This window comes from Manis javanica, chromosome 7 (genome assembly GCF_040802235.1).
Source record: "Manis javanica isolate MJ-LG chromosome 7, MJ_LKY, whole genome shotgun sequence".
NCBI lineage: Eukaryota > Metazoa > Chordata > Mammalia > Pholidota > Manidae > Manis > Manis javanica.
This window is the reverse complement of record NC_133162.1, coordinates 24,568,898-24,596,061: the sequence shown is the minus strand read 5'-3', so window position 1 is coordinate 24,596,061 and position 27,164 is coordinate 24,568,898. Positions and strand designations below refer to the sequence as shown.

Genomic DNA, 27,164 nt, shown 5'->3' with positions numbered 1-27,164 from the left:
CCCACCCTAGGGCAGAGCTCAGGCAGCCCAGCCCAGCCCCATTCCCCCTCTTTGACTATAAATGGGTTTTCACACACTATTTTCAGTGTATTTGGATTTCCCAGCAGGCACCTCTCTGTACACCCGATAAGGCTAAGGCCCCAGCTGATTCCTGTCCCAGCTGTAAATCACCATAATCCCTGAGCATTTTCAAACACTGATATGGCCTCTAAATTAAATTAGCAGATTAAAATCTCTCTCTCTATTTTGTTCTTCCTAAATTGATATTTTTTTGTTAAAAAAATAAAGAGGGAGGCATCCTAGGTATCTACGGAGGTAGACATGTTGCTCTAACCCCTCATTCAGAGCCCCTGCCCTCTGGGATATACCCACTGCCCTAGATAGTCTCAGGGTTAAGTTCCTTCTCTCTCCTCTTTTCCTCCCCACTTCCCATCTCCCTCTCCCATGACCCAGATCCCTCCAGTGACTCGGGCTTTCCCTGGTCCCCCTCCTGGGCTGCTATCTTGGATGAATTTCTGAAGAAGTCACTGTCTTGGTGGCTCTGAAGATGGGCTTGTCTTTCCTGGAATGACTGTTCCCCAAACCAGTGTCTCATCTTTAGGGACTTCCTGCCAGGCCTGCCCTTCTCCTAAGTCGGAACCTATGGCCAAAAACCTCCAACCCCATCTGGCTCATATCTGCTCTTCAGATCAGAGACATTCTGGGGTACCTGCACTTAGTAGGTAATGCATGTTAGGCCACCGATGGGTTAACCAACTCCCCACCCCACCCCCCAGTGGCAGCCAGGCTGATGTCTCTCCCTGACTGTTACTTCCAGTCAGGTGCCCCATCCCCACCCACCCCCACTGCCCTAACCATAACTCAGGCCCATGGGTGCCCATATTATGGCTCCAGTGAAAGGAAAAGAGGGGATGCGAGCTCAACAGTCCAAGCACGTTTATTGCTACACCTGAGAGGGACCCCTCTGTTCTGGCCAGCAGAACAAAGGTGTCTCTTACAGGCTAAGTGGCTTTTTATGGCCAGGGTTTTTTGGCAGACTTTTTGAGGGGAGGGGTCAGGGGAAAAAAAGGTGGGCTTGCGGCTTGCTGACGTGTCCTCTGGGGAATGCTTGCTTGTAGCCTAGGTAAGGTGACACCTAGGTGTCTCTGAGATGGTGGGTAGGCTTATTAAAAAAGGCAGTACTCCTGTCCGGATTCTATCATTCCTGGCTCTAAAGGGGTATAGGAAAACGGGTTGCCATTCTTTTCTTGGCTACTTGCTGCTGAGAGGGGGTAATGAAGGAAGTTTTCTGATATTTTGAAGCAGGAAGGCCGTTTGGAGGTGTTGTTGAGTAGTTGCCTGGGAGATGGCCGCCATTTGATCCTATAAAAATCTTTGGAATAGGTTACTTAAGCAGGGGAGGAAAAGGAGGAGGGTAATAAAGGCGAATGGGGCCAGGAGAGGTAGAAGGTAACCGAGGGTTGTAGAAGCTGAGAGGGTAAGACTTGGACTCGGGCTGGGGAGAGAAGGGTTAGAGCCGGTGGCTGAGAAGGTCGGAGAGGTGGTGAGAGGAGTGTACCAATAGGGGCTGGGGGAGGGCAATTTTTTTGAGGGTTGGAGGGGGCTTCAGGGACAAGGAGTGCAGCTGACGCTAGGACCTGTAAGCAGAGAGGCCAGCCTATTATCACAAGGTCTAGTTCTTTAGACAAATAGGCAACAGGCTGGAGGGAGACCCCAACTGACTGTGTGAATAGCCCTAATGCTTGTCCCTTTTTGCTGGTTAAGAAAAGAAAGGTTTCTTAGGATTAGGTAGAGTCAAAGCAGGTGCCTTGAGAAGTGCTTTCTTAAGGGCCCAGAAAGAAGCAGGAATTAAGTCTGTCTCTGTCACCCTTTCTTGGGGATCCCCACGGGAGGCCTCATAAAGGGGTTTGCAATGAGTGAGAAATTTTGGATCCAGAGTCTAAAATAGCTAAGTAACCCTAGGAAGGAAAGAAGATCTTGCTCCGTGGTGGGGAAAGGGAGATTATTAATAGCTTGTTTTCTGAAGGTGGGTATACAGCGAGTGGTAGGGCTGAGGTCAAGACCAAGGTAAGTGACCTTTTGCTGTACCAGTTGAGCTTTGTGTTCTGAGACACGGTATCCCTTTTCCCCAGGAATCTAAGGAGGGAGATGGTGTGGGATAGAGAATCATTTTTTGAGGGACTGCAAAGCAAGAGGTCGTTAACATACTGGAACAGACAGCTAGGGGCAAGGTGGAGAGACTGGAGGTCCTTTTGTAGTGCTTGGCCAGAGAAGTGGGGACATATCAGCTAAGACTGCCCGCCCTGCCTTAAGACAGGCTGTTGGGCTATTGTCTGACTACCAGAGAATATGTTAGGAATCTTCTCAACTCTCTGCTTTTAAAAATGGAATCTTAGCCTTAAAATGGAGTCCCTCCTGTTCTCACTGTACTGTTTATATCTCAACATTTTTCATCCAAGGCAGGAAAAGTTAGTCATGATGCTTGCTTGTCCCATGTCTCTGCCCCACCTCTTTCACCCCTCAAGGAATGTGGACCCTTGAAATCTTTCAAGGAAAAGTGGGTGTCAATCAGTCTTCTGTAACTGCTTCCTGCTGAGGGGGGCATTGTCCCTGCCTGTGGGTCTAGCAGTTCCTTGCTGTTTGTCAGGGAGAGGGAGGGGTTGTGGAACTGTTTTAACAGAGGCAGACATGGGCGAGGGCACATTAAAAGAGGAGGTAACTAAGTTGTAGGGTTGCTGATGTGCATCTTCATCAGCATTAGGGTGGACTGAAATCCTTGTCTGAGCAACATCTGGAATTGGATTTTTTGTTCTGGAGGAAACAAACATGACAAGGAGATTAAGAATGAATGGTTAAAAGAAGGGACTAGCAGTTACCAAAGGAGAGGAGTGGGTGAGGGTGGGTGAAGAGGGAGGGAGAAAGGGATTGAGGGATATTATTAGTACACATGGTGTGGGGAGGATCATGGGGAAGACAGTGTAGCACAGAGAAGACAAGTAGTGACTCTGGCATCTTACTGCACTGATGGACAGTGACTGCAATGGGGTGGGGGTGGGGCTCGATATGGGTGAATGTAGTGACCACATTGTTTTTCATGTGAAACCTTCACAAGAGTGTGTATCAATGAAACCTTAATAATAATGAAATGAATAAATAAAAGACACATTCCCCCCCCACACACACAAAAAAAGAATGAATGGTTGAGTATGAGGACTAGAAATAGTAAAACTCTAATTGAAATGATGGGAGAAAACTGTAACATTCGGAGAGTCATAGCCAGATATTTTGAGGAAACTCGAATCCAGGATCTAGTCTATTTTACAGTGAACAGCATTAGAATCTAATAGTGATAAGGCTGCACTATTGAAAGACAAATCTTCTTTCTCTCTAAAATTACCCTCATTTTTGTTAATATAAAATAAGTTTAGCTTTAAAACAGTTGTCCTGATTATTTACATAAGTGCAGCAAAAACAACCACTGATCGCACAGGCTCTTTTCAATGTGCTTTGCTGGAACTTTTTATAAGGAATTTCAGATTGAGCTTTTAAAGGCCTCTCAAGGCCAGAAAGCCAAGCCAAACTTGCCATCAGGTTTTGCCTGCAGTACCTGTAGATTTGGGTAAATTCCTCACTTCTCGAGGTCCCCAAGGTATCCTGAGGTTCCTGCACCTGTCAGGAAGTGACCTTCTCCTTACTCACCTGTAGGGCTGCTGGGAACCTTTTAAGCAAGGTACCAGGCCAGTTCTTCCAAGGGGCTTTGTTGGCTACATAAAGTCAATCTTAGTTCCTTAAAGCTGTCTGTTCATATCTGAGTTTATGCACGTGTCTCAAATATGACATTCCAGTCAAAGACTTGGTAATATAATCAAATGTTTTCAACTGATTCTGTCACAAGGAGAGCAGATTCTTATTGAATTTATGCAAATAAAAATATTACCACAGAATATGAAAAGAGTCACTGAGAGTTTCTAAATTCTGGAGGGATCAGGTAGAAAGAGAAAAATAAATATTTCAATTCTGCTTTAAAGGTATAATTTACTAAACTGTTGTAAGCTAGTTTAAGAGAAAAAAGGTTAAAACGGACACTTGTTTTTCTGTTTGAGATTAGCGACATTTGCATAAAAATTAAAGTCATCTTCCTCAGTTTACTTACTTTTATGTAACTAATCTTTGCTCTGCTTGAATTTAGTTCAAGAGTCAAACAGTAACTATAAATGACCAAAGACTTAGAAATGGGAATGGTTAAAGATCTGATGAGAGCTTACTATAAGAGTTGATATAAGGATGTTTGGGTATTTCTGTAACATATCAAAACTTAGCTTTTAGCTCTTTTAATATTAAGATCTCATTTTCTTAAGTACTTTGACAACTCTTTGAGACCTTAAGCATGAGAAATCATTTTGATAAAACTATTAGAAAAACCCTTGAAATTGAAAAACAATTTTTCAATATTAAGAGCAGACTAATAGTTCAAGAAAACTTTGTCCTTTTAACAGAAAACAAAATTCTAATTTTGCTGTGTACTTCATATCAAGACTCATTTGTTTTTATCTCACGTAGCATGACCTTATCAAATTCTTCCACTTTCTATAACTCGCTTTTTACATTCAGAGTTCTCTCTCTTTAAATAAACAGCTGTACTTTAGAACAAAGTTACCTTCTTTTGCCCTCAATAAAATGAAATTTCATTCTTTACACCTTCTCTTATCAAAACACACATTTTTTCTGTCATGCAGAGATGTTTATTATTCCAAGTAGTTTAATTGGAACTTAAAACCATTAGGAACTTTTTTAGTGAACACTGAGAAGTAAGCTATTGTAAACCGTTACACTAGCATTTTTTAGATTAGCAAATTTATGAACATATTTCATAATTTCTAGAAACATGCTTTATAGCACAATCCCTCAATAAGCACAAAATATGTCTACTAATAAATCCAAATCTGTTTTTAGCCTTTCCACAACAAGGAAGCCAAAAGTGAATTCAGTAATTAATATTTCATTATTTTATCTTATTTGGGAGTGACTTAATTCATTAATTTGACTTATTACTTAACTTAGCAAAACTTTAAGGTTTCAGGTTACCGCAAGATTCTCAAGCTGTTTTTAGGTATACATAACACACAATTTTATTAAGAAATTTACTTACTACACTTATTTAGTTTACCTGTTCCTAACAACCATGCTAGATTACTCACAAAACCTTCACCAAACATTAGACAAAGTCAAGCCACTCTTTAAGTATTTTTTTTAAAGACTGAACAGATAATGTCAACTTAAATGACTTAAGTAAACCTAGGCAGCTGATAACTGTAAGAACATGTCTGTTTTAATTAAACATAAATTAGCATTAATGTTGAGTATCTTCTATCAGAATTTCTTGAAGTTTGGAATGCCCAATTTTTACAAGTGCTTATCTTTAAAGCAATTAATTTTTAGCAGTACCATCCAGAGGTAGAAAATATCTTTCATTTACACATTTAGACATACAACCATATAGATTGAGAAGTAATGACCAACTATTCTAGGCTGTAACTCCCATGAGCACCTGTTTGGTAGGACCTAGCTTACAAATGGAGGTTTAACTCACATTTCTCTCCAGCTATATTTGGCTGCAAATGGAGTGTAACCCACATTTCTTTGGTCATCGGGTCTCCAGCCTGATGGTTATTAAGGCAAATTCACAGGACACAAAACAAGCTTAGCAATACTATCCATCAGACAGAAAAACTGATACAAAGATTTTCTAGTTACTAATATCCAATTGCAAAATGATGTTGTAATTAAGGGTCTTATTTTGGGGCCAGTTTGCTCAGCAGTTTGTATTGAGGCCAAGTGGCATTACAGAAAGAAATCAGCTTCTTTCTTTTAGCTTATCTGATTAAAAGTATCTCAGTTTTCAAGAATACAACTCTAAGGGTGAGCGGTTTACATAACTGGGTTAAGGTTTAGACGGCCCCGGATGAACCAGGCTGATGAAGGCTCCGAACTGATAGTGACCATGTGTGTCCAGGTGCCTGGAAATGATAATTTGTAAGTACAATTCCAGCACCAGTTGCTTAAAGCCAGGCTGTATTGCAGAAGATCAATTTCTTCTCTCTTAGGGAGTCTAGTTTAAATTTTTTATTCTTGACAAAATTTTTATTCTTGATAAAAAAGTTAAAAATTTTATTCAGTTTTTGAGGATGTGCCCTAATGGGGAGTCAGAATGGAGGAGGTGTCATCCATGACTAAGTCAGGACCTGAAAGGAAAAGGACTGCTATTGCCAAGGGGAACGGGGTGTCTCTGTTCCCCAAGGAGCCCTGGGCTGTCCAGCCATCCCTAGCTCAACTCTGTCCCTGGCCACATCCAGGAATGTGAGTCTGGGAATGTGACAAAGGGCTAGGGATGCAGACTTGTTCATTTTTGATGAGACATTAAGTCTCTTATCAGTTCTCCAGGTAATTCTGCAAAATTAATTTAAGACAAGAAATTTATTGCTCTGATTCCTTCCCAGGATAGCAGCTTCCCTCTGGGAACATATTAATCAAGACCACCTGCTCTGCCCCCCAAGGTGGGCTGAGTTATTGTCTGTTTGCTAAAGAGTATGTTAAGAATTTTACTTCTTAACTTCCTGGGTTCTAAAATGCAATCTTAGCTTTAAGATGGAATCCTTTCTGTTTTTACTATGCTGTTTATAGCTGGGCTTGTTTGCTAAATTAATCATGATGTTTATCCCTTGCCCAGGTTGCAAATTACTTGATTAGGGGCTGGAGGAGGATAAAACAGCATATAGGTTAAGTTAAAGAATAGGCTGGGCCTTTTAGCAGGCTAAAGTGAATTTTACAATGGCATGATCTAATTGATGCAATGAAGACATGGGCTCTGCTGGGATACTTTTTTTTATCTGGGGGATATTCAGACATTCCAGGCCAAGTTGCTCCTGGCCTTTTGAGCTTTAATTAACTAATTAGCTCTGTGAGTCTTTTCTGGCTCTCTAGTTTTAACTGGTTAGCTCTTTGATTCCCTTCTAGTGGGCTTTACTGGCCTTATTCTCTTTCCACCCTGCTCAAATCTATTCTTCTGCCTAACAGAGTGGGTAGGAATGAGGATTTGGGCCTTAAGAAGGAGTTAATGGTTAACTGCGACAGTTCGAGTAGAGTCTTTCAGGGCTATTTTGAGGGGTTGGTTCTGTGAGGCTATAGAAGGGTTTTTTTGTGTCCCAAATGATAGGGTCAACTCGTGATTTAATAAGCTGTACTGCCTGTAAGATTGAAGGCACTGGGGGGAGGGGTGAGCATGTCAGACGCTAATGATGTGCCAAAGTCCCCAGCTGCTGCCCCCTCCCAACCTGAAAAATGTGCCTTAGGCTAGCCAATGCTCGCCACTGTAAATCTAAGCTCTGCCACCCCCTACCTTCTTTAAAAACTTGCTGCCTGCCCTGCTGAGTGCGACTCCCCTGGCCTGTGATAGCCAGACCACAGAACATCACCCGGGAATTTGCATTCGAATAAACTACCTGGCCCTTTGTTGCCTCTCTTCGCCTGCTTATTTCAGCTAGAATTTATCTTACATTTGGTGCCGAAATCCCGTGAAGGAGCGTAAGGGAGGGCCTCTTTAGGGGGTATGACTGGGAGAAGGAGAGAGGGTTCCGAGGCAAGTGAGGGAATGTGTAAGGATGCCCCCATGCGGTGGAGAACATCCCTTCCCAGATGGGGTGTGCGGGGGATTACCAGAAAGGAGTGAGAGAAAGTAATATGGCCCAAGAACAATATAGAGGAGGGGTTTGGGCTGGTCATCGCAACAACTGAGATAGAGGAGGGGAGCAAAGGTCCTGAATATTCAGTAAGTGTAGAGAGGCTGGCCCCTATGTGAACCAGAAAAGAAACCTGACTTCCAGCCACCAGCATTGTTCCTGTGGATCCACTGGTATCGCCGTGGAGGGAGCCTTGGGATCCAGGCCCTGTTAATTGGTTGCTGAAGACAAGGCCACGAGGGCCACCAGGTCCTCTAGACGTGTCTGGTCACCTGGAGGGTAGAGAACTCAAGGGAGGGGCATACTGAGTTGGTATGTCCACTTGGGGATTTGGGGCTCAGCCCTGGGGACCACTCGAGCTGCTGGAGCACGGAGGAGCTGGCGGTGCAACTCAGCCAAAAGGAGGAGGGGAAGGGTGTTCAGGGGAAGCCGATGGTGGGGAGGGATTTGGACTTTACTGAGGCTGCTGGGGAGGAGAAGGACGATAAGGTGGAGGGTCGTCAGCCAGGCCGAGCTCCTCAACGAAGGAGGGAAGAGGGGGGTAAGCGCGCGGTGTTGTCAGGGCAGGTGTAGGGAATTTTTGTTCAGTGAGGAGAACTTTAGAGGGCTTTCAGCTCTTACCTGAGCTCTTAGAGTCATAAAGGGCATAAGGGAGAGTGCTCTGGCCAGGCAAGCCTCCCGGAGATCTGGGAGCCGAGTCAGGGGACAATAGGAAGTTCAGCTTCCTGGGGAGACTGCCAAACTAGTTAGGAACCATCCTCTCTGGCTGTGAGAAGAAACTGCCTGCAGAGGAAGACATTTGGCCTTAGGCTATGTTGCTGGGCAGGCTGCAGGCCCAACCGGAGAGGTGGGTTCTCAGTGGGAGGTCAGAGTAAAGTGGGAACTGCAGATCCCATCAGAGAACAATCCCATCAGAGTAAAACATCTAATTGGAAAATAGAGCAAACAGAGCAGACATGGTGATAGAAGGAATGACAGGTCATCGGGGAGAGGAGAGGGAGGAACAAGGGGAGGCTGCTCGTGGAGGGTGAAGAAAGCTTGAGCTTAGGGAACCTCTAACCATTTGCCAGTCCTCTGGAGGAGGTTATTAAGATCTCGGAGAATTTGGAGAAATTGCCCTTAGCTAGCCAGTGTGACCCATTATCAAGTTTGTCTTGGGCCACACGGAAGTGGAGTAAAAAAATCAATTTTTTCTTTGGTTTAGTGTCTCCTTTTAATCCCAATTGGGAAAGATTATATAGGAGAGAGCTGAGGCGGGTGTCTCCCGATGTTTTTGAGGGAGAATTGCCCATCGTGGGAGGGTGAGAAAGAGTGGTTGAAGTTTGGAAAACAGGCTTCCGGGACGTCTCCCTGTGATCAGCTTCCCAGTCGGAGTCCATAGGCTCCTGGGGCTGGACGAGATTTCCCTGCACACTGAAAGGAAGCGTTCCCCCTACTCAGAGTGCAGGGGTCCCCTAATGGTGTTCTCAACTGGAGAACAGAGAGGAGGGGAAGGGATGAAAGGAAAAAGGAAAAAGGGGACCAGATCAACTTTTGGCACCAAGAGAAAGCCAATGAGGCCAAAATCTTACCCTCCTGGGAATTGCAATGGATTAGTGGCTGGTGGTGGATGTGTACATTGAGGTCCAGCAAGATGGGCCCTGGACTGGAGTTCATGAGGGGGTGTTAGCTGAGGGAGGGAAGGGAAATGGGGTGAGACACAGGAGGCTCTTAGCATCTAGGTGTCAGCCCAGATCAAACTGTCGCTGCCCACTGCTTCCTAGGCTGCAGAAGAGCTCCTACTCTCGGCTCTTGCTCTCGGCTCTTGCTCTCGGGTTTTGGCACCAGATGAAAGGAGGAGAGGGGATGCGAACTCAACAGTCCAAGGAGGTTTACTGCTAAACCTGAGAGGGACCCCTCTGTTCTGGCCAGCAGAACAAAGCTGTCCCTTACAGGCTAAGAGGCTTTTTATGGCCAGAATTTTTGGCAGGCATTTTGAGGGCAGTTGTCAGGGAAAAGGTGGGCTTGTGGTTTGCTGATGTGTCCCCTGGAGAATGCTTGCATGTAGCCTAGGTAAGGTGACACCTAGATCTGAGATGGTGGGTGGGCTTATTAAAAAAGTTGGTACTCCTGTACATATACACAATGGAATATTATTCAGCCATAAGAAGAAAACAAATCCTACCATTTGCAACAACATGAATGGAGCTAGAGAGTATTATGCTCAGTGAAATAAGCCAGGCGGAGAAAGACAAGTATCAAATGATTTCACTCATCTGTGGAGTATAAGAACAAAGAAAAACTGAAGGAACAAAACAGCAGCAGACTCACAGAACTCAAGAATGTACTAACAGTTAGTTACCAAAGGGAAAGGGACTGGGGAGGATGGGTGGGGAGGGAGGGACAAGGGGGGAAAAGGGGGAAAAAGGGGCATTACTATTAACAGACATAATGTGGCAGGGGCACAGGGAGGGCTGTACAACACAGAGAAGACAAGTAGTGGTTCTATAGCATCTACTCCTGTCCGGTTCTGTCACCCAGCAGGCCTGCTTTAATTCTTCCAGGCGCCCCATTATGCTGGAGTTCAGCAGATTGCTCTCCCCTCAGGGTGCTCTGCAAGCCTGGGCTGGCATTCCTGAGAATAACAGCTTCCTACATCCAGGAAGAAAGACCTGCTAGCCACTAAATAAATAGAAGTTTTATGGGGTGATTAATACTTGGAAAAATAATCTCCTATCCCAGTTTTTCAAGGTCTCCATGCTCCTCTCAGAAATGTTGGCTTAGCAAGTACAGCTATGCTGCCTGGCAGAAACTGGAGAGCCAAAGTTTCATTTATAGGGTGCCTCTGTACCCACAAAAGCCCAGGCACTATGCAGGTTGCAGGGAGACACAAAAATTGAAAACCCAGCCCCTCTTCTTGAAGAGGGTTTACACTGGTGGACACACCACACAACTACTCTGAGGTGACCTAAATCCAGTTCTGCAGTTGAGTTTAGCTGAAGAATGAAACTGTTGGGGGTACAGCTGGGGAGCAGTACAGGAGGACTGCCCCTGTGGGAGATGAGCTTCAGGTCAGGAACCAAGGGAGGTGAAAAGAATGGACTCTTTGAGGAGGAACAATTTAGGCCAGACAGGAGGGGTTGCATAGTCACAGAGGAGAGGAATTAGCAGCTAGTCAGAGGGCAGCTCCACCAGGGGCAGGGTGACTCATGGAGGGGTGTGTGTGTGTGCATCACGGGGGAGACAGCCATGAGAGTAGAATGTTTCTGGCAGCTTCTATGCTGTCAAGTTTTTTAAAAGGAGACAACATGGCCCAGAGATGGGGAGCGGCCTGCCCAAAATCTCTTGGCTAATCAGAAGTCAGGCCAACCCTGAAATTCAGATCTCCAAGGCTGATCTAGGCATAAGATCAGTGTGAGAAGACTTATTACCACATCAAAATGGTAGTTCAGGAGGGTATTAGGAGGGCATCGAGTAGGGGCTCCTAAGGCCTCATGCATTTTACCTTCCCAACCTATGCAAAGGTTCCCAGGTCTTGGTGGAAGACCCCACCTGCCTACTGAGGAAAGAGATACACGGAGACTCTCAGGGTAGCTGAGAGCCAGCCTGCCGCTGGGCCCATTTCAGAAGGCAGGCCTAGGTCAGTCCCCTGGCCAGGGCATGCCTCGGGGTGGCAGCTCAGACAGCATGAGTTGCCCCGGCTGGATGAGGGCCACACTGCCTTCCGGGGCTTCCGCTTCCCAGGCTAAACCAGTATTTACCTCCAGCTGTGGCTGCCACGGGCTGAAAGGGAAATATTAGTTTAAGGAGTCTGAGCTGAGCCCTTGGGAAGCAGAAAAGAGCTGAGGATGCTGACCATTATTTCTTCCTCTTTGATAGTTTTCATTTCTCAATTGAAAGAAAATCTTGCTGTTCCTTTGGCCTCAGATACTCTTCCTGGCACTTCCTTTCTGCTAACCCTGAATTCTGCCACTCATATCAGGGCCCAACACCAAACCCTCTGATCCATCAGGAAGCCTTTTGATGACCCTTCCTCCTGCTGACCACCTGAAGCACATGTAGGTCTAAGTGGTATTAGCAGTTGTGCATCATGTATTATCAATGCCTTTAAGAAGACAGCATAAATCCTTTCTGTATACACACACACACACACACACACACACACACACACACACACATATATATTGCTGTTAATGTACAATTAAATGAGCAATATTATGGTTACTACACTCCCATTCTCAAGTCCCCACCACATACCTCATTACTGTCACTGTCCATCGGAGTAGTAAGATGCTATAGAATCACTACTTGTCTTTTCTGTGCTATACTGCCTTCCCCATATCCTCCACCTGTGCTACATTATGTATACTAATCATAATACCCCTTTTCCCCCCTTATCCCTCCCTTCCTACCCAACTTCCCCAGTTCCTTTCCCTTTGGTAACAGTTAGTCTATTCTTGGGTTTTGTGAGTCTGCTGCTGTTCTGTTCCTTCAGTTTTTCTTTGTTCTTATACTCCACAAATGAGTGAAATCATTTGATACTTGTCTTTCTCCACCTGGCTTATTTCACTTAGCCTAATACCCTCTAGCTCTATCCATGTTGTTGCAAACGGTAGGATTTGTTTTCTTCTTATGGCTGAATAATATTCTATTGTGTATATGTACCACATCTTCTTTATCCATTCATCTACTGATGGACACTAGGTTGCTTCCATTTCTTGGCTACTGTAAATAGTGCTGCTATAAACATAGGGGTGCATATGTCTTTCAAACTGGGCTGCTGCATTCTTAGGGTAAATTCCTAGGAGTGGAATTTCTGGGTCAAATGGTATTTCTATTTTGAGTTTTTTGAGGAACCTCCATACTGCTTTCCACAATGGTTGAACTAATTTACATTCCCACCAGCAGTGTAGGAGGGTTCCACTTTCTCCACATCCTCATCAATATTTATTGTTGTTTGTCTTGTGGATGTTGGCCATCCTTACTGGTGTGAGGTGATATCTCATTGTGGTTTTAAATTGCATTTCTCTGATGATTAGTGATGTGGAGTATCTTTTCATGTGCCTGTTGGCCACCTGAATTTCTTCTTTGGAGAAGTGTCTGTTCAGCTCCTCTGCCCATTTTTTAATTGGGTTATTTGCTTTTTTGTTTGTTCAGGTGCATGAGCTCTTTATATAATTTGGATGTCAACCCCATATCGGATATGTCATTTATGAATATATTCTCCCATACTGTAGGATGTCTTTTTGTTCTATTGATGGTGTTCTTTGCTGTACAGAAGCTTTTCAGTTTGATATAGTCCCACTTGTTCATTTTTGCTTTTGTTTCCCTTGCCCAGGGAGATATGTTCATGAAGAAGTTGTTCATGTTTATGTCCAAGACATTTTTGCCTATGTTTTTTTCTAAGAGTTTTATGGTTTCATGACTTACATTCAGGTCTTTGATCCTTTTTGAGTTTACTTTTGTGTATGGGGTTAGACAGTGATCCAGTTTCATTCTCTTACATGTAGCTGTCCAGTTTTGGCAACACCAGCTGTTGAAGAAGCTGTCATTTCCCCATTGTATATCCATGGCTCCTTTATCATATATTAATTGAGCATAAATACTTGGGTTCATATCTAGGCTCTCTAGTCTGTTCCATTGGTCTATGGGTCTGTTCTTGTGTCAATGCCAAATTGTCTTGATTACTGTGGCTTTATAGTAGAGCTTGAAGTCAGGGAGTGTAATTCCCCCAGCTTTATTCTTCCTTCTCAGGATTGCTTTGGCTATTCGGGGTCCTTTGTGGTTCCATATGAATTTTAGAAGTATTTGTTCTAGTTCATTGAAGAGTGCTGTTGGTATTTTGATAGGGATTGCATTGAATCTGTAGATTGCTTTAGGCAGGATGGCCATTTTGATAATATTAATTCTTCCTATACATGAGCACAGGATGTGTTTCCATTTGTTGGTATCTTCTTTAATTTCTCTCATGAGTGTCTTGTAGTTTTCAGAGTCTTTCACTTCCTTGGTTAGGTTTATTCCTAGGTATTTTATTCTTTTGGATGCAATTGTGAATGGAATTGTTTTCCTGATTTCTCTTTCTGTTAGTTCATCATTAGTGTATAGGAAAGCAACAGATTTCTGTGTGTTAATTTTGTATCCTGAAACTTTGCTGTATTCTGATATCAGTTCTAGTAGTTTTGGAGTGGAGTCTTTAGGGATTTTTATGTACAGTATCATGTCATCTGCAAACAGTGACAGTTTAACTTCTTCCTTGCCAATCTGGATGCCTTTTATTTCTTTGTGTTGTCAGATTGCTGTGGCTAGGACCTCCAGTACTATGTTGAATAAAAGTGGGGAAAGTGGGCATCCTTGACTTGTTCCTGATCTTAAAGGAAAAGCTTTCAGCTTCTCGCTATTAAGTATAATCTTGGCTGTGGGTTTGTCATATATGGCTTTTATTATGTTGAGGTACTTGCCCTGTATACCCATTTTGTTGAGAGTTTTTATCATGAATGGATGTTGAATTTTGTCAAAAGCTTTTTCAGCATCTATGGAGACGATCATGTGGTTTTGTCCTCTTTTTGTTGAAGTAATGAATGATGTTGATGGATTTTCGAATGTTGTACCATCCTTGCATTCCTGGGATGAATCGCACTGGATCATGACGGATGATCTTTTTGATGTATTTTTGAATTCGGTTTGCTAATATTTTCTTTAGTATTTTTGCATCTATGTTCATCAGGGATATTGGTCATAATTTTCTTTTTTTGTGGTGTCTTTGCCTGGTTTTGGTATTAGAGTGATTTTGGCCTCATAGAATGACTTTGGGAGTATTCCTTTCTCTTCCACTTTTTGGAAACTTTAAGGAGGATGGGTATTAGGTCTTCACTAAATGTTTGATAAAATTCAACAGTGAAACCATCTGGTAGAGGGGTTTTGTTCTTAGGTAGTTTTTTGATTACCAGTTAGATTTCTTTGCTGGTGATTGGTCTATTCAGATTTTCTGTTTCTTTCTGGGTCAGCCTTGGAAGGTTGTATTTTTCTAGAAAGTTGTCCATTTCTTCTAGGTTATCCAGTTTGTTAGCATATAATTTTTCATAGTATTCTCTCATAATTCTTTATATTTCTGTGGTGTCCGTAGTGATTTTTCCTTTCTCATTTCTGATTCTGTTTATGTGTGTAGACTCTTTTTTTCTTGATAAGTCTCACTAGAGGTTTATCTATTTTGTTTATTTTCTCAAAGAACCAGCTCCTGTTTTCATTGATTCTTTCTATTGTTTTATTCTTCTCTATTTATTTCTGCTTTAATCTTTATTATGTCCCTCCTTCTACTGATTTTGGACCTCATTTGTTCCTTCCTTTTCTAGTTTCATTAATTGTGAGTTTAGACTCTTCAGTTGGGATTGTTCTTCTTTCCTGAGTTAGGTCTGTATTGCAATATATTTCCCTCTTAGCATGGCCTTTGCTGCATTCCACAGATTTTGCAGTGTTGAATTATTGTTGTCATTTGTCTCCATATATTGCCTGATCTCTGTTTTTATTTGGTCATTGATCCATTGATAATTTAGTAGCATGTTATTAAGCCTCCATGTGTTTGTAGGCTTTTTCATTTTCTTTGTGTAATTTATTTCTAGTTTCATACCTTTGGGATCTGAGAAGCTGGTTGGTACAATTTCAATCTTTTTGAATTTACTGAGGTTCTTTTTGTGGCCTAGTATATGATTTATTCTTGAAAATGTCCCATGTGCACTTGAGAAGAGTGTGTATCCTGTTGCTTTTGGATGGAGTGTTTTGTAGATGTCTGTTAGGTCCATCTGTTCTAATATGTTGTTCAGTGCCTCTGTCTGGTTGGTCTGTCCTTTGGAGTGAGTGGTGTGTTGAAGTCTCCTAAAATGAATGTACTGCATTCTATTTCCCCCTTTAATTCTGTTAGTATTTGTTTCACATATGTAGGTGATCCTGTGTTGGGTGCATAGATATTTATAATAGTTATATCCTCTTGTTGGACTGACCCCTTTATCATTATATAATGTCCTTCTTTGTCTCTTGTGACTTTCTTTGTTTTGAAGTCTATTTTGTCTTAAACAAGTACTGCAACTCCTGCTTTTCTCTCCCTATTAGTTGCATGAAATATCTTTTTCCATCCCTTTACTTTCAGTCTGTGTATGTCTTTGGGTTTGAAGTGAGTCTCTTGTAGGCAGCTTGTAGATGGGTCTTGTTTTTTAATCCATTCAGTTACCCTATGTCTTTTGATTGGTGCATTCAGGCCATTTACATTTAGGGTGATTATCAATAGGTATGTACTTTTTGCCGTGGCAGGCTTTAGATGTGTGGCTACCAAAGGTTCAAGGGTAATTCCCTTACTATATAACAGTCTAATTTACCTCACTTCATATGCTATTACAACACAACCTAAAGATTCTTTTTTTTCTTCTCCTTTTTCTTCCTCCTTCATTCTTTGTATGTTATGAATCATATTCTGTACTCTTTGTCCCTTGGGTGACATCTATTTAGTCTTAGGAATAATTCCATCTGTAGGAATCCCTCCAAAAAGCACTGTGGAGGTAGTTTGTGGGAGGCAAATTCTCTCAGCTTTTGCTTATCGGAAAATTGTTTAATCCTCCTTCAAATTTAAATGATAACCTTGCCAGGTATAGTATTCTTGGTTTGAGGCCCTTCTGCTTCATTGCATTAAATATATCATGCCACTCCCTTCTGGTCTGTAAGGTTTCTGTTGAGAAATCTGATGATAGCCTGATGTGTTTTCCTTTATGTGATCTTTTTCTCTCTCTAGCTGCTTTTAAAAGTCTGTCTTTATCCTTTATCTTTGCCATTTTAATTATTATATGTCTTAATGTTGTCTTCCTTGGATCCCTTGTGTTGGGAGATCTGTGCATCTCGATGGCTTGAGAGACTATCTCCTCCAGATTAGGGAAGTTTTCAGCAATTACCTCCTCAATGACACTTTCTATCCCTTTTTCTTTCTCTCTCTTTCTTCTTCTGGTACCCCTATTATGCAAATATTGTTCCATTTGGATTGGTCACACTGTTCTCTCAATATTCTTTCATTCTTAGAAATTCTTTTTCCTCTCTGTGCCTCAGCTTCTTTGTATTCCTCTTCTCTAATTTCTATTCTATTTACCATCTCTTCCACTACATCTAATCTGCTTTTAAATCCCTCCATTGTATGTTTCATTTCAGATATGGAATTTCTTAATGATTGAATTTGTGTCTTAAAATTGTTCCTGAGTTCTTGAATATTTTTCTGTACCTCCATAAGCATGTTTATGATTTTTGTTTTGAACTCTCTTTCAGGAAGATTGGTGGGTTCTGTTTCATTTGGCCCTTTTTCTGGGGTTTGTGAGATTTTGGTCTGAACCGTGTTCTTTTGATGTTTCATATTTCTGTGTGGTGCCTACTAGTGCCTATAAGCTCCAGTCTCTGGAGCTTCTCATTCTCTAAAGTGAGGTTGGGGGTCATAGGGGAGCAGAGCTGGTGCCTGGGGTGAGGAGAGATCTGTTTCCTGATTCCTGTCTGCCCTGCCTGTCTCCTGTGGGCTGAGTACACAGTTGTAAACCTCTGTGCTTTGCATCTCTACCTGTTGTAGGTGGGGCCTCCCCTCTGGCTGGCCTGATGCCAGAGTAATGACTGCTGGTTTGCAAGCTGGTGCTGTCAGGCCAGGAGGAAGGCTCATCAGGCTGCATATCACATGGGGGGCCTCAGAGCTGAGTAGCCAGCCAGGGGGATGGAGCGCCTGAGGCTCCCCAAACAACCTTGTCCCCCTGTCTTTTCTCCCACGCAGCAAGCTCCTTGCAAACCCTGCCCCTTCAGCAGCCCTCTCGCTGCTGGAGAGCCTGTCAGACTGCCTGCCTTTCCCTTATCCCAGAGTGGCCGGGTATGGATCCAGTCCTCCACAAATGGCCAGTATCTGTCTCTCAAGCACTCCGCCTGTCCCAGCTCCCCATCCTCCAGAGCACCACACAATGTAGGTTTCTGCTCACAAAGCAGATCTCCAGGGCCAGGTGTTCAGCAGTCCCAGGCTTCCACTCCCTCCCCCCTCCATTTTTCTTCCTCCCACCAGTTAGTTGGGGTGGGAGGATGGTTCAGGTCCCACTGGATCAAGGCTTTTGTACATTACCCTGTTTTGTGAGGTCTGCTCTGTTCATGAGGTCTGTATGCAGTCTGGTTCAGCCTTCTTTCCTGTTGCTGTTTTAGGGTTAGTTGTATATTTTCACACTATCTGTGGTTTGGGGAGGAGTTCTCTGTCTCACCTCTCACGCAGCCATCTTGAATCCAGAACCCCTTTTTGTATATATTATAAAGAAAGTTATTGTACCTGTTTTGCAGGTAAGGAAACAGGCTCAGAGAGGTCTGATAACTTGCCCAAGGTCGCACAGCTTGGTGGAGCTGGAACTTGAGCCCAGGACCATGGGCTACATTACTTCTCAGCTTCTCTAAATATGAGTCCATCTGGTCTCCCTAGTAAGTCTGGATACCCCTCAAGTTGGAGGGCCATGGCCTTCCTATGTCTTCCAGAATAGAGCTTACCAGAGCTCAGGGCATCAGGGATCAGTCAACACATGTTGGGCACATATAGGCCACCAGGGACCCAGCAGGGTTGGTACCTGGAAGAGGGGCAGTGGGGCACCCAGCATCCTGATTCAGCAGTAAAGAGGCATTTGCCTGCCTTATAGTTTCCTGAAGTCTCCTGAGGGCTTTGTCTGGTTCTGTTGCTCATGGTGTGCTTTAGTTTTCTACCAGAATGAATATAGATATATATATAGTGCAACCCCTTAGAATTGTCAATATTGAGCTGTTTCTAATGTCCAGAAATGGCAGTTTCCTGTTTCTACGTAGTATCTTTTTGGCCCAAGATATAGCTCTGAGGACTTTGGAGAAACCTGGGGAGTCTGGGGTGGGCCAGGGGGAGCTGGGGCTTTGCAGTGTTGGGGGCAAAGCCTTCATTTCAGAAGTAGGAGACCTGACTGAATCAAAACTAAACTGGCCTTCACTAGCTTTGGGCAAGCCTCTCAGCTTCTGTGGGCCTCACACGCATCATCCATTCTTTGGGCATAATTACACACGTGCCAGTTACCTCACAGAGAGTCTGTGGCGCTCATGGGTATGAAAAGTATTTAAACAAATGGCAAGAGCCTATTGTTTTTAGGTTAAAAAGGAAAAACAAATGGAAAAACATGACCAAATAGACAAATCCCCAAGCCGGTCCTCTCACTGGAAGAGGAAACCTTACAACCAAGGCCCTGTATCTGGATGAAGGTCAAACCATGCTGTCTAAATTGTTTGTTGGAGTAAGATCTGTGGTTCTCCAGCTGTGTTCCGTGGAACACTGGGGTTCCAAAGAGGCATCTCTGAGGTGGCCGAGTTGGCAGGGCTCTGTGGCCATCTCTTAGACTTCAGTTTGGTTCTGCTGGACAAAAGGATTCTACTGCTTAAAAAAATGTTTGAGAAACACTATATGACTCTGAGAATCTATGTCTAAGAATCCTGTGGCTTGAAGAGTCTATAAATCTAAGAGTCTGTGACTCCAGATGATTGTGGGACATTTTGCCTTTCCCTCTGGGAGCCTCAGAAAGTGTCGTTTGTTTCTCTTAGCTTTCCCATGGTGGGGTTTGTATGGGGAGGGTAGAGGCTTAGAGCCTAATGCGGGTTTTGGAGTGCTCTACGGAGGGTTGGAGAAACCCCTCGCTTGTCCAAGCCATGCATTTGTCCTCCTGACTCCTTCCCCCACCCCAAGACAGATGTGGGCCAGCAGGAGTATGTTTATGGAGACCGTAAATGAGCTGGCAGTGCCTTCCAAACAGGGTCTGGCAGATACCCGTCAGCTGGCCGGCCGCTGCAGGCTGACCCATGGTTAAAGATTATCCAGCACTCCGGATGTGAGAATCTAAACAAACAAGACTGGCTGATGGCAGGCCCTGCTTCAAAGGAGCCCTCGCTGCTTGGAGGCCTCCTGCTCCGGTGCGCAGGTCCTGTGTTGGTTACCCTGCACTGGTTGGCAATGCGTGGAGGGCCCAGTGGGTCTCTGGGCAGCAGCTGGCCCTGGTGCCCTCAGCCTGGCCCTCTCCTTTTCTCCCCTCGTTTCTTCCCACTAGCCTTGCTCTGACTGTTCTCCAGGCATTTGCTGATGCAGTTTTCCAACCCGAGTGCCTCTCACTTCTGTCAGTCCAGACCCTCTTGTCCTTCAGTGCCCAGGTCAAATCGTGTTTCCCCTAAGATGCCATGTCTGAGTTATTCTGAAACAGGAAGGAGACCTCAGCCTTATTTGGAAAGCATTATCCTAAAAGGGATATTTGTCCTAAAGAAGAGAAGGCTCAGCAGAGCCCCCATGGAGTGGATAAAGGACACATACGGATCCCAGCCAGGAGATAACAGTTATAGTTGTTCACAGATATGGGGTAGAGAGCCTTGGGAGGTGGTGAGCTTCTTGTCCCCAGGGGTATTCTAGCCAAGGCTGGGTGAAAACTTGGCAGAGATAAATGGATTTCTTTTCTCCTCTAAGGTCAGGGTCTAATCTGAAATGCTAAGAATTTTGTAATGAAATTGTATTCAAAGATTTTCATGCCTCCAAGCTTTGATCCTTCCATAGGCAGCTAGCTTCCCAGGGCCCAAGTCCTGGCTTCTCCCTCTCTCCTTAACCCCTCCCTAGGGCTGGGTACACAGTAGATCAGTGAGTGGGCACCCTGAATGCCACTGTGAGCCTGGTTGTTTCTGCCTCAGACCCAGGTATCTGCAGAGCCACCCTCAGGCACCAGATTAGGCAGAAGCTGAAGACTGACAAATTCCATCCTGAAAGAGGGGACATGAGAGAGGAGACAGTTTAGCAGCTTCTCCTGTGGCCCTGCGCCACCCCTTCCCTCATCATAAACACCTCAAATGTGGGCAGCTATGGTGTGTCCCAGACAGAGATTACATAAGTTGTTACTTACAAATGTGGGGGTCGCCCCTGGGCTGGGGTTGATCCCATGGTCTCTTGTGGCTTTGCGGGCCTGGACCCTTCCCTGGCCTCCTACTTGATGTCAGATCACTCAGCTGTGACCTTTGCTGCCCCTTCTGTGGAGGGCGCTCTGACCAGCAGCTCCATCTCAAGTTTCATCTATTTCAGGGCTCCCGTGCAGCTGGGCAAACCGATGGGATGGTTATTTTGGAGCTTGTTGGCAGCCTGTAGCTGCTCCTGACCCTGAGGGGTGGAGGGGATGGGAAAGAAGACATACTTGGGCTGGGCACTGGCCCCAGGGATTCCATTTTTAGTTGTTTCCCAGCATCTCCTGTACCTCCTCTCCCAAATCCTGCAATATTTCAAGCAAGGCCAAAGCGGTCATTTTCCTACCCTGTCTACTCTCTCTTCATCCACCACTGTTTCTCTTTCTCTTCTTTCCTCTCTAATCTCCACTTTGTAAGCTTCTCCTTCTGGGTTTTTAATCAGCGATGTCATTCTATGAATATGTCCTGGGTGCCCATCATGACTGATGGAAAGTCCTAAATTAAGGTTCAAAAAGTCAATTGCCTGAGTGGAGGTGGACATGACTTTGGTGGACAAATTCAACTTGAGCAAGTACTAATATCTGAAGTTATCAAGTATCCAGGTCCCAGGGCTTCCCACTCTACCTCTGATGCCTGTAATAACATTGCAAGGCAGGTGTGGGCACACCTTGGAGATACTGCCGTTTGGTTCCAGACCACTGCAATAAAGCAAATATTGCAATAAAGCATGTCAAATGAATGTTTTGGTTTCCCCATGCCTATAAAGGTTATGTTGATACTATACTGTAGTCTATTAAGTGTGCAATAGCATTATGTCTAAAAAAAGTACACTCCCTAATTAAAAAATAACTTTACTAATAAAAATGTTAACCATCATCTGAGCTCTCAGTGAGCTATGAGCGCTGATCACAGATCACCATAACAAACACAGTGAAAGAAAAATTTGGAAATATGGCACAAATTACCAAAATGTGATACAGAGACATGAATGAGCAAATGCTGTTGGAAAATGGTGTCACTGGGCTTGCTTGATGCAGGGTTGCCACAAACCTTTAATTTGTAAAAGATGCAGAATCTGCCAAGTGCAGTAAAATGAGGCATGCCTGTATTATAACCTGTGTTCTCTGGGTGAGTGATCTGAGGCTGGGAGGAAAGTTGCTTACCTACAGACCATCATCAAAGTGCTGGATGAGACATTTAAACCCAGGCCTCTGTCACCCCAAACTCCACGCACTTCCTGCTAAGCATGTAAATGATAACACAATGGCTCATGTTAACCTAGTGATTATTTTGTGCCAAGTGATCTACATACCTTATCCCAGTTCATCTTCACAGCATTCCTTCCAAAGGGAGTATTAAAATAGAGATTTTATACAAATCAGTAAATGCTGATTTCACTTGTTGAAGAAGAGAGGCCCAGAGAGGTTAAGGTATTTGGCCAAGGTCATACAGCCAGGAAATGGCAGAGCCAGGATTTGCACCCAGGATGATGGCTTCAAAGTCCTTGCACTCAATTATGCTCCTAATATGCCTGCCAATATATTAATTTGGTTACTAAAAAATCTTAAAATACTCTTGAGTCGTATTATCAGAAGCATAGTGTGACTATCAAGGGCCAGTGTGTCTTGAGCTGGTCAGGGTATATCTGAGGTACTGAATTGGGTTCTGTTCATTGTCTAAGTGGTGGGAAGGTATGTGGGAGTCTGAGCATTCCCTGAGGAGAATTGTCTTCAGTATGGGGCTGTGAGGCAGCACCAGGGGCATTGGGTGTAAATACAGGGAGATAGATTTCAGTTTAAGAGCAGGAAACACTTTGAAAGACTGAGCAGCTCAACAATGGCCCCGGTTGCTTGGGAGGCAGTAAGTACCCAGTGGTGGGCATGTTCAGGTAGGAGAAGACTCCTGAGGGTGCAGAGATCAGGGTGTTTCGCATCCAGCCCCATGCAGAAATCTGTTCTGTGCCTCTGCCCAGCTCCGTGGGCTCTGGCCTGGTTGCTCTGAGTGGTGCGGGAGGGGTGGGAGAGGAGTGGGGGGGTGTATGTGCGTGGGCCCTGCAGCAGCCCTGTTGCTGTAGGCTCTGGTGGGGCTTCTCTGAGCCATTTGCTTCTTCTCACCCTGTTGTCCTCTGGAGTCCTCAGGGCCAGTGCCTGGAACCCCTGAGTGGCGGGCGAGCAAGGGCTGTTTCCCGGGCTCTAGGTCAGCCCACAGTCCTCCTCAGGTCCCCACTTTTGTCTCTCATGCCCCGCCCCCATCCCCCTTGCTTGGGCCCTCCTCACCTCTGCCTCTCCACAGCCCTCCCAGCCTCTATGCACCATTGCTGTCACAGAGTCAATTCCCTGGAATAATCGCATTTTCTGGTTGGCTCCCTCCTCCTTGCCATGCGTGATGCTGGGAAATCCCAACCAGCCAGGTCCCAAGAGGCTTCTCTGGAGAGGCAGGGGACTTGCGGGCAGGGCCCAGTACCCTGTCCTTGCCCGGCCCAAACAACACTGTTCCTGGAAGGCAGGGGTCTGAGGTAGAACAAAGCCAGGGAGATTTAGGGACCACTTCTAGTTTAAGTTTGAGCTGAGTTCTGACTTCTGCTGCCCGTACCAGTGTAGTCCCTTGAGCTTTGCTCTCACACTGAGCACCCCAGCCATTCTTACCCAGTTCCAAGGGAGAAAGCACAGATTCCTCCCTGGGGTGGCTCAGAGAAAAGGCTCCTGGGGAGGGATTGGCCCATGATGTGGCCTCCAGACTTGGAGACTTTGACTCCCACAGAAGTTCAATAAATAAGGGGTCCTGAAAGCAAAGACTGTGGCACTGGGAGCTGGGCAGACCTTGCTTCAGTCTTGAGTCTGCCACTTGGTGCCTGTCATGTAACATCTCGGAGCTTTATCTGTACAATAGGAACCAATCCATGGGATGCTTTAAAGATGAAATGCAGGGTTAATTTATTATTAGCCTGATGACTTTTATTATAAATTATAGGACTCCATAAAGCAGGACAAAACATGACATTGAAAAACTATGGTTAGAAACACTGTTACTAGTGTGTAAAGAGGTTTAGGACATAGTGACTGGAAAAGCTAGTTTTGAAAAAGAAATCTGTATAGCGGGGTTCTTAGCCTGGAGTCTATGCCCATGAATGGCTTTATGTGATTCATGGATACCCTGAAATTATCCACAGAATTTAGGGAGAATATGCATTTTTCTGGGAGATAGGTCAAAATTATCACATTTTCAAGGGGATTCATTACACATAAAATGTTGAAAACGACTGGCATTTATTATTCAGCATGATTCCATTTTTGTATTAAAAAAAGTAACTTAAAATATGCTGGAAAAAAAAGGCTACAAGGTCATACATCCAAATATTAATAGTATTTTTCTCTGGATGGTGGGCTGACAGGTCATTATGCTTTCTTTTGTCTGTATTGCTTCTATGATTAAAAAGAGAAAGGGTTTGATTTTCAGTTAAGTCACTTTCAAAAGGATAGCTTGGATAAATTTACTGTCAGCCGCAGTGTCCTTATACGGTAATGACGACCTCAAAAGGTAATTGTTAGGACAAGACGGGACGATTTATGCAGTGTTGTTCTGGGGAGGGGTTTTCTCTGGCCTGCCAGTAGGATGTAAGCATTGCATTCAACAAATATTTACTGCTTGTCTGCGAAGTGCTCAGCGCTGTTCTAGCTGCTGGGGTAAAGAGGGAGAGTCCTAGAAGTTAAATTTAAACAAACAAAACTTTTATAAGCGTACCATTTAGAAGCAATAATGTTTTTAACTTTGGTGTCCTTCCTTCCAGCCAACCAAATAACTAGACGCCCCGCACAATTTGTTTCCCGATTTTGCCCGTTAACGTATGTCCTAAGCATATTACATGCCATTAAAATCCAGTATTTTAATGGTGCATAACTTTAAAGGCCCGTGGGAGGAAGCGCACTGGCGATGGGGCCTGACCCCGGTGGGCCTGACCCCGGTGTGGCCGGGTGAGGGTAGCTCTGTCTCTCTCCCTGGCTGCAGACAGCGAGCTGGTGCTCCCGGACTGCCTGCGGCCACGCTCCTTCACCGCCCTGCGGCGGCCGTCGCTGCGGCGCGAGCCCGACGAGGCGCGCCTCTCCGTCAGCCTGTGTGACCTCAACGTGCCGGGCGCCGACTGCGACGAGACCGCCCCGGCCGCCGGCTGCCCCATCCCGCAGAACTCGCTCAACTCGCAGCACAGCTGCGCGCTGCCCGCGCAGCTCGACGGCGACTTGCGCTTCCACGCGCTGCGCGCCGGCGCGCACGTCCGGATCCTGGACGAGCAGACGGTGGCGCGCCTGGAGCACGGGCGCGACGAGCGCGCGCTCGTCTTCACCAGCCGGCCGGTGCGCGTGGCCGAGACCATCTTCGTCAAGGTCACGCGCTCTAGCGGCGCGCGGCCCGGCGCGCTCTCCTTTGGCGTCACCACGTGCGACCCCGGCACGCTGCGGCCGGCGGACCTGCCCTTCAGTCCCGAGGCACTGGCGGACCGCAAGGAGTTCTGGGCCGTGTGCCGCGTGCCCGGGCCCCTGCACAGCGGTGACATCCTGGGCCTGGTGGTCAACGTCGAGGGCGAGCTACACCTCAGCCACAACGGCGCCGCCGCCGGCATGCAGCTGTGCGTGGACGCCTCTCAGCCGCTCTGGATGCTCTTCGGCCTGCACGGGGCCATCACGCAAATTCGCATCCTTGGTGAGTGCCTCCGACGACGCGCGCCCCAGCTGCCGTTCTCCAGCCCCAGCCCCGTGCCTTTCCCGGAGGGGAGGGCTCATCCAGGTAGTGGGGAAAAGAGGGCAAGCCCCATCCCACCCCAGCCCCTCACGTGGTCTTGCCAAGGCATCGCAGACACTGAAATAAGTTCTGGGCGGGACCGATCGGCCACTCTGCTTCAAAGCTCACCAGACGCACACTGGGGACGGATAACTGTGGGTCATTGAGTGTCATTATCAGAACCTCATTAACCCACATCCCCACAGCCCGGATACACACACCCTGTGGCCACTTACATATAAGAAAAGGATTGTTTCTACCATCAGTTAACATTTTGAAGCTCACTTTCCATTTCTCCAAATGGAAATAAAAACCTCTGCCTCGAAGGACAGTTGTGTGTTTAAGTAAGAAAGGTTGGTATGTCAGTAGCCATACTGTATACCATGTGCAGGGTAGTGCCTGGGTCGGGGGCCTGGGGAGAGTTCCTGAGCAGAGGGCCTTGGAGGAAATGGGGCTGCCAGAGGTCGTGGCCTTCCTTTCCTGGGTTTGAATGGCCAGAGTGAAGGGACTGGGGAATGTGGGCTTGTGTTAAGTCCTGTTTCCCACAGTGTTCTTCAGGATAGCTGTCCATGGAAAAAATGTCCTTGGGTCAAAAAAGTTTAAGAAATAATTGAGTTTAAAGATCCTTTATCGCATAACTTCTCAGAGCCTTTAATATGCAGTATGAATCTTCAAGGAGTGGGTGGTGGTGATTATGTTATACAGCTTTTCCAGACTAATTTGACCAGATGCTTTCTATCACAAAGCATCTCCTGGGACGTCTGTTACCCCAGAGGGAGCAGGGATTCCTGCTTTCCATGTGCTGGCCTGCTAACCAGCTACGGTAGCACGGGTTTTGGTACACTCATTTGGATAACCGAGATTTCATTTCTGTAGACCTTGGATAGGTCCTGGGTATTTGATTTATTTTTTTCTTTCTTTTTAGCAAGTTTGTTTAGACAAGTTTGGAAACCCCTTGACCTTACAGCCCCTAGCCTAGACCTCACCCCAAGGGGTTTCATAGACAAGAGAATGTGTATATGTGAGTTAGCATGAGTTATACTATAAAATTGGCATACTGTTTATAGGCACATGTGAGTGAGTAAATGCATGTGTATTTGTGTATGTAATACTCTTGATGATTGTGAGGGTTTGTGAAATCAGGTAAAATCAGTGGGGACTTCCTACTTTGGAAAGAGACCAAATGAAGATGGAGTGAAAAATAAATTTAAAAAAGGGTGAAAAGAAATGAGGTTGGGATGTTAAGAAGTGGGATTGAGGGAAGATAAATCAGGAAGTAATGAAAATAAACCAAGTTAGATGAAAAGATATCAGGAAGGAAAGAAGTTGGGATGAAAATTCAGGATGGAATAAAAAATCAGATTGAGGTGCAGAAATAAAAATCAGGCTGAGGTAAAAAGATACCTGGCTACACTCACCAGGAGACACTACTCCTAAGACAAAGGGAATCAGAAAAGCATGGTACTCTCTTACCTCAGCACCATCTATTAATAGATAAGTAGCTTTCCAATATGGTTTCTGTTGTCCAAAGAGGCTTACCAGACTAGAGCAAAGGAGAAGCTTAAAAAAGAACAAACAAACAAACAAAAAACACCCCCAGAACTATTGTGCATTGAGTCCCCTATACAGAATTTTATTGTTGTTAACAACCATTTGATCAATAAATATGAGATGCCCTCTCAAAAAAAAAAC

The 27,164-nt window shown here is 45.1% G+C and overlaps 1 protein-coding gene across 3 annotated transcripts in view; it reads left to right on the top strand.

Moving 5' to 3' along the window:
* NEURL1 (neuralized E3 ubiquitin protein ligase 1) overlaps positions 1 to 27,164 on the top strand; it is a 91,928-nt gene that overhangs the window by 60,209 nt on the left and 4,555 nt on the right. For all 3 annotated transcript variants that reach the window (XM_017660109.3, XM_017660111.3, XM_017660112.3), the window contains exon 4: positions 24,705 to 25,394. In XM_017660109.3, coding sequence (XP_017515598.1) covers positions 24,705 to 25,394 — 690 coding nt within the window. The remainder of the gene's footprint in view (positions 1 to 24,704; positions 25,395 to 27,164) is intronic.